Consider the following 7405-nt stretch of genomic DNA (forward strand, 5'->3'; position numbering starts at 1 on the left):
GATTGTCAGACGGGAAATGGGCAGACGGCTCGTAAGGAAACCAAAAGACATTTACACTTGCTTAAATATTTTGCTAATTTCTTTGTTGATAACAGGAAAGGAAAACGTAAATTTGGCAAAGACTGAAAAGCGCGGAAAGGTAAGCGTGCCACCATTCGTGCACATTCTAAAACAGACAGAGGGTGAAGGTTGGAAGTCACACTTGTCCACCGAAAGACGTCAATCACATAGGAAACGATACCACCGTTTCTGTAACGTCAACGAAACGAAAAGAATCATCAAATAACGTGCAGTCACTTTATAAATTTGTAGTGAAGTTGCAATAGTAGTGAACATTGTTCCGACTTTCTGGTAAACTAGCCAGGCCCGGAAATAAAAGCGAAGTGCTACGATGTAAAGAATGCTGAACCTTGCTGGTTTACTTAGCGACAGTCTAGTGCTACAGTTACGAACTGCAGTGACGAGACTTGTTTGCTTCTGAGGGTAAACCATTGCTTTTTCTATCTTCACTTTCTTCTTTTCTCAGGTAGTGGGACCCCCTGACTCCGAGTCTTCAGAACTAGAACCTTCTTCAAATTGAGCGTCTTGTTCATTATTTTCTGTACTTCTAAATTGTGGATTAAACAATGTTTTCATCAGAGCTTCTTTCTCTTCCTGCCTATTTCCGTAGTATCTGTGAAAATATTAAATTTATTAGAGCGGAATAAAGTTTCTATTTATTTCTTTAGCGATTGTTTGTGAATAAAATGCCCATCCAACAGACAAAAACAAGGTTTTATTATTCTACAATTATGGGTTTATTGTCTCATGACTTTGCATTAACCTTGTAAAACTTCTTTCTGCTTCCGCTGTCCGTTGTTTGTATGAGCCTTTAAATATTCTGGATTTCTCAGTTTCTATTAAGATATTAATGTTTTTTTCCAAAAGACAGACTACGATGTAAGACATCACTGGGACGGAACGGAGTTCATCATTTTCAACAAGTCGTCTGGCGATTTCGAACAACAGCAGGACGGCGATGTCAAAAAACTGACCTTCCTTAGTCGACTTATACTTAGTAAAAACCGATTCAGTCATAAAGTTTTTGAAATAAGTTGGAAATTTATCAAGATCTGATTTCGATCTCAGAGTGGCTTTTATAGTTTTTGGAGTAAATTTTTTTTCTTTTGACTTCATAACTTCTTTGCTGTCTGCAGTGGTTATAATTACGCCATTTCCAGGTTGCTTTTTGGTTGGATGGGCAAGCAACATAACGTCCTGCCTGGTACCACAATCGAAGTAGAAATAGTTTCCCTTCTTAAATTTGTTTTTGTTTCGCACAATGTCAATGAACGTGTAAAGTAACTCCTGTCCGTTGCGTTCTTTTTGAAATGTGTAGCTGTCTACCAGGTTTTCTGGAGGGGGAGGAGGAGGAAGATGTGACTCTTCTTTTTTTTTATTTTTGCAGTAAAACTCCAAATCATCCCGCAGTTTGCCGTGTGTTGCTTTACGTTCATCGGGATCAATCCCTTTGCGTTCCAACAACAGGGTGCGAAATTGTTTGTCAAAATCTAGAAATTCCTCGAAAGATTCTCCCATTGTTTCAGTTATAAATAAATCAACTCTATTTGATAAAATCTAAACATTCAATTTAGCAAGTAGTTACTCGATATCTGTGTGATCAATTCATCCAGATCTTGCCTTTCATCAAACTTTATGGTAACGTTTTGCGAGCCTGAAATTACCTTGTGCTTTGCTTTGTGCAGAAATTTGATTCTGTGTAACTTCTAACTCCACAGTGTCTCTCTCTATATATATCCGACCCTTTGATTCTAAACACAATGTTTATTGTGATTGCTGTAAATGCTTTATTTCCAAAACGAAGTTCGATGGATCGTTTTGCTTTCGGCCACGATTTCAAACCTGAATACCCGAAATTCTAAACGAGCCCATATGGCGTCACCAACGATCAGATTACAAACCGACGCCGGATCAATGGGGAAAGTTTAAAAAAACTTAAACTAACAAGGAAGAGTCAGGTTGATTAGCAAACAGTTTATAAAAACACACATACGTGAAAAAAGTTTTGAAACCAAAAAAAAATTAAAACACCTTCTGGTGATTCCCCCGGGAGTAAACACCATCATACACGTGTGTTTTGTTGATATCCTTTGTGGTTGTACGTCTATGTTTATGTGCCAACACTGTTAAGAGATTGGGAAACCTTGCAAAATAAAAAAGACTGATAAATGTTTTTGTTTTAGGTAAATCAATGAAGGCAATGATGCTTTTCATAGTGAGCTGTGGTCAAGGTGAATGCTGTTTCGATCTAACAGGTCTCATCAGTGCAGCTATGGCGTGACTTACAACGGTATTGTCAGCTAGATATATTTTTCTTTTATTTGTTTTTAATATATTTGTATTAAGTAGTTAGTGGAATATTTAGGCTAGGAGCAGTCATGTGGAAAATATTTTTTTAATTTTAACTAACGTGGAATTACGGATCAAGGTAGGAGACGATCGAATATGATGCACTTGCTTCTTGTATGTGACATATTGAGGTTTTGTGATACAACAATCGTTATTGAGGACCAATTTAGGTTTTGTGACGGAATAATAAGCCTTTGTACAAGTTTATGTTTTAGCCAAAAAGTCAGCCATTTTGGCCCAACCATGTTACAAGCCGCAAACAATTACGTTGTGTGGGCAGCAAACCGCTTACAAGTTTTAAATGGCAAATAGTTTAGGATTTTTTTTGTAGTGGTAGCCAATATAACGACCTCGGGAATAATTCATTTCTTCTGCGGCAATCTTTGTTTCGATTCCCGGCGAGATGTTTTTGTCTGGAATTAACTTTACGTTGAAATTGTTTGGGAAAGCTCTACGCTTGGTCACATTAGCAAGAGATTCAGTTCAAATGCGAAATCATCACACGATGTTAATTTGAAGGCGTGTAAGTGATGAGCGAATGGTTGTGTTCATTTCTGCCTACAGATTTAATTAACCTTGCGGCTTAAAACGCATTTATTTGCATAGTTTTGCAAAGCAAACACCCAATTAGACGACCAATAACTTTAAATTTATATGTAGAGATTGATAGGCCCTGTAGTTATTGAGTTTGCAGTTCAAATACAAAACAATCCCATTAAATACGATAACGCCAGGTAAATATTTGGATTACTATCAAATATAACTGCAATAAGTAAAACCAAAGTTTTGCATTTTTCCATTAACACAGTGTAGAGCAAACAAACGTGGGTCCTAACTGCAACAACACAAACATAAACACCCACATATTCTGAAACTTTTCGCCTAATTAAGCGTCTGTCAAACATAATCAAAAAATGTTTTTGGCAAATCCTTATTCCACTGCACACACAGAGTAACACATAGCACCGATGTTCACCCAGAACGTGCATGCCTTTCATCAAACATTATGTTAATGTTTTGTGGACCTGTCATATTAACCTGGTGCCTTGCTAACTCCACGGAAACACTATTGTGTGTAACTGTCTCCTCACTCCATATAGTGCCTCTCTATATATATCCGATCCTTCGTCTTTTCGCCACGATTCAAATCCTGATTACTCGAAATTCTATCCCACCCCCAAGCGTTACCAACCGCTTTTAATATTGTTACGAAACAATATCACTTAGCAACGTAAACAATTAACAAACACCATGTAACGAACATTCTATGTGAGTTGCTCAGCGACAAATATTTTCCCAAGATCATATAATGTATGGATTGCGCGTCCTTCCACAACGTTAACACAAGACAACAATAAATACAATGTTCATTAAATCACGACAATAAATGTTATTTCTTTTATACCAATTGGCGCAGCTTCTCCTTTGATGGAGATATAATTATGTGTGTATCTATATTGCAAACGATGGTATTTAGCATCAAGGTACCCCTGGTAAGTGACAAGTGTTTGTTTTTGTTTAAAGTCACTCCATTGTTATGGGGTTAGCGTGGGTTAAAATTTCGCCACGCCTGACTGACTCCAAGTTTCTCTGTTGTAAACACCAGCAGTCAAGCATTTTAACGATGTGGAAACACACGCTATCCGTACGCAATATGTTCTTGGGGAAATACCTGTAGCGGAACAACTCACAAAGAATGTTCGTTACAGGGTGTTTGCTAAATTGTTTACGTTGCTAAGTGATATTGTTTCGTAACAATACAAAAAGCGTGTTGGTAACGCCACATGGGCTCGTTCAGAAATGCGGGTATTCAGGTTTGAAATCGTGGCCGAAAGCAAAACGATCCGACTCACTTCGTATTGGAGACGAAGCATTTGCCGCAATCACAATAAACATTGTGTTTATTGTTGTCTTGTGTTACCGGTGTGGAAGGACGCGCCATCCATACGTAATATGATCTCTGGAAAATATTTGTAACTGAACAACTCACACAGAATGTTCGTTACATGGTGTTTGTTAATTGTTTACGTTGCTAAGTGATATTGTTTCGTAACAATATAAAAAGCAGTTGGTAACGCTTGGGGGTGGGGTAGAATTTCGAGTAATCAGGATTTGAATCGTGTACAAAAGACAAAGGATCGGATATATATAGAGAGGCAATATGGAGTGAGGAGACAGTTACACAGAATCGTGTTTACGTGGAGTTAGCAAGGCAGCAGGTTAATATGACAGGTCCACAAAAACATTACTATAAACTTTTAACGAAAGGCTGCACGTTCTGAATGAACATCGGTGCAAGGTGTGTTACTCTTTGTGTATAGTGGAATAATTTCCCAAAATTTTTTTGGATTAGTTTTGACAGACGCTTATTTAAGCGAAAAGTTTTAGAATATGTGGGTGTTTATGTCTGTGTTGTTGCAGTTAGGACCAACGTTTGTTTTGCTCTACACATGTGTTTACGGAAAAATGCAAAACTTTGGTTTTACTTATTGCGGTTATATTTGATGGTGATCCAAATATTTACCTGACGTTATCGTATTTAATGGGATTGTTTTTGTTAGGAAGTGGCCATACGTTGAAAACATCAACGTGGCGCATAAAAGTGGCATATTAGTGTGACGCCATATTAATATATATATATTATTAAGCCAGATATGATATCAAGCGTACAGTGAGTATAGACCTGAGTCTGATAACTTCCGAGAACCTTAGGGACTCGTTGTGTTTTTTGAACGTTTGTACAAATTGTTATCATATTTGGTCATAAATAGTAACGGTTACAAAAGGGAAATTATTTGTTTCAATAATTCAGCTTAGGTTTGAAATAAAGTATCTGAAATGGCTTCAACTGCTGCCATTTCCGATGATTATGAGAAGTTTGCGGAGTTTGACAAAAACTTCCGCGATCAACTAACTAGACCAGGAATTGAACCTGATCCATCAACATTATTCAATGAAATTTTGCTAAGAAATTTAAAAAGACATTGTGAAAAATATAAACATTGTTTACCATCGGACGATTTAATGCCTCGATACAAACTTACAGGGCACAAGGGACGAGACTTACTTTACACATTCATTGAAGTTGTGAAAAACAGATCCTACTATAAAAAAGGAAATTATTTCTTCTTCCGCTGCGGGTCTGATGCTGGGGATCGAGATATAATCTTGCTCGCCAATCCAACTGATAACCAACCTGGGAACGGGTTAATAATTACTTTTGCTCTTACAGAACAACCCAATGGTTACAAATATTTTATCAATGATTGTCACGCCCCAAAATTGCGTGGGTTTTGTAATTACTTTCAGAAGTTTATGACAGAATCATTCAACATCGAAGGCCGCAATAAACGCAAAGAGGGTCGTTTCTTCGAGCTTTCTGTTCTCTTTTTGTTCGGGATTGCCAGACGACTTGTTCCAGACAATGAAAATAGTCCAGATATAAAGAAAAAGCTTGATTCCATTCCTGTGTCATCCTGCATCGCCGCTTGTCTATTGAGAATCGACAGGAAGAAGACTGAAATCGCCAGGAAGAAGACTAAGTCGAAAGAATGGGAAGAGAATATAATCGAAGATCTGATTTACATTTTTCGAAAGGAATTTGATAAAAGAGAAGAAGCAGCAAGAACAATGCTGGAAAGGTTAGTTTTTAAAAATACCCTTCAACTTAACTTTTAACAGAAGCAATTTCATTTGCACTTAGTCTGTTGTATTTTACTAATAACACACAAAGAAAGCTCTGCACGCTTGTATATTCTAATGTGTTTGTAAAATGTGTTCGTTTAAAAAAGGGTTTAAAGAGGAAAGATGTGTAAAGGAAGAAAAAGAACAACTGATGAAACAACTCTTTAATCCAGCTTTTGCCAATGATACTAAAATGTTCACTGATCAAAGAGTTGGAAGAAAGCGAAAACTTGTTGAAGAAAAATGAGAAAACATTAAACTCTCGTGACACCAGTTTCGAATATATTCTGTTTGTTCTTATGAATTGCAGTTCCATATATCCATATATATATATAGGTTGTAAACTTATATTCGATTTGTGCTTTGCTTTATGTTCTAGTTCTATATATACGATATGTCGCGACGAGAGAAATATATTTTAAATCCTTTAAATGTTCAATGTTCATGTTCTCTGATGTCATAGTTCTGACGTAGAATGTTTTTTCATCTACTGATTAACTGTTAGTTGTGTGCACTTAATTGTACTTGATTAATAAAGCTTTACCTGTGACTGTGTTTAAAGACGCTTTGACTGTCGTTTATCGCAAGTGTAAAAAAGAGTCTTAAACATTTTATTGAGTGTAATTAAGTTTGTTAATTACTGATTTCCTGTAAACACTGTTTAATCAAAAATCGTTGTCGCTATAATTTGCAAATGTTTTTATTTGACAATGTGTTGTTTTGTTTGAAATTTTAACCGAAAGACTATTTCTGTCTTTTAAATATCATTGTACACAGAATGTTTGTGTGTTTGATTGAAAGGGTTAAGAAAACCACTTTCAGTCAAGAGTATGCGGTTCTACAACTGCTAAATGTGATAGGTTACCTTAGAAACTACACAAGCAATGATGCCCAAGAAATTGTTGCAACCCTTCAGGGTAAATGTATTCCATATATGCGAAGATGCAGTTTCGAATACATGAGTTCATCCCTCCTAAAAACTGATTGATCATAACATAATAAGCGTGGTCATCGTCAGAATCATTTGTAGGCCAAGTTGGATTAGGCCGCTACATGACAATCATTTTATTTTTTCCGGCCGAAACGTGTGTCTCACATTGCTTGTGTACTTTAGAATACAGCAGTCAGTCTCTCTTCCGAAAGAGAGCCCGCCCGGATAATTCAGTCGGTAGACGTAAGACTGATACGGCACATTTCATAATTTGGGGTAAAAGATAGTCTTTCCGTTTCCCACGTGTGAATTTTAAATTGCAAATCGTCTTACGGAGATACTCACAGATACTTCTGTTTACCGGTATTAATAAGGATAAAA

General features: G+C 36.7%; 1 protein-coding gene across 1 annotated transcript; it reads right to left on the reverse strand.

Moving 5' to 3' along the window:
- Positions 1-295: 295 nt before the first annotated feature.
- Positions 296-1253, reverse strand: LOC145894124 (uncharacterized). The gene is made up of 2 exons (XM_082982593.1): positions 824-1253; positions 296-673 (listed from the first exon to the last, which is right to left on the reverse strand). The coding sequence occupies exons 1-2, from the start codon at positions 1249-1251 to the stop codon at positions 523-525; spliced, it is 579 nt and encodes a 192-aa protein (XP_082838719.1). The 5' UTR covers positions 1252-1253; the 3' UTR covers positions 296-522.
- Between the last annotated feature and the right edge of the window lie 6152 nt (positions 1254-7405).

The sequence above is a fragment of the Ascidia mentula genome, chromosome 3 (genome assembly GCF_947561715.1).
Source record: "Ascidia mentula chromosome 3, kaAscMent1.1, whole genome shotgun sequence".
Taxonomy (NCBI): domain Eukaryota; kingdom Metazoa; phylum Chordata; class Ascidiacea; order Phlebobranchia; family Ascidiidae; genus Ascidia; species Ascidia mentula.

What these genes read in the sequence shown, in the direction of transcription:
- LOC145894124 (XM_082982593.1), bottom strand. Translation starts at nt 1,251, where the DNA reads ATGTTGCTTGCCCATCCAACCAAAAAGCAACCTGGAAATGGCGTAATT. An exon ending in GCAGAAAGAAGTTTTACAAG is followed by an intron (nt 674 to 823) that starts GTTAATGCAAAG and finishes ATATTTTCACAG; the next exon opens with ATACTACGGAAATAGGCAGG.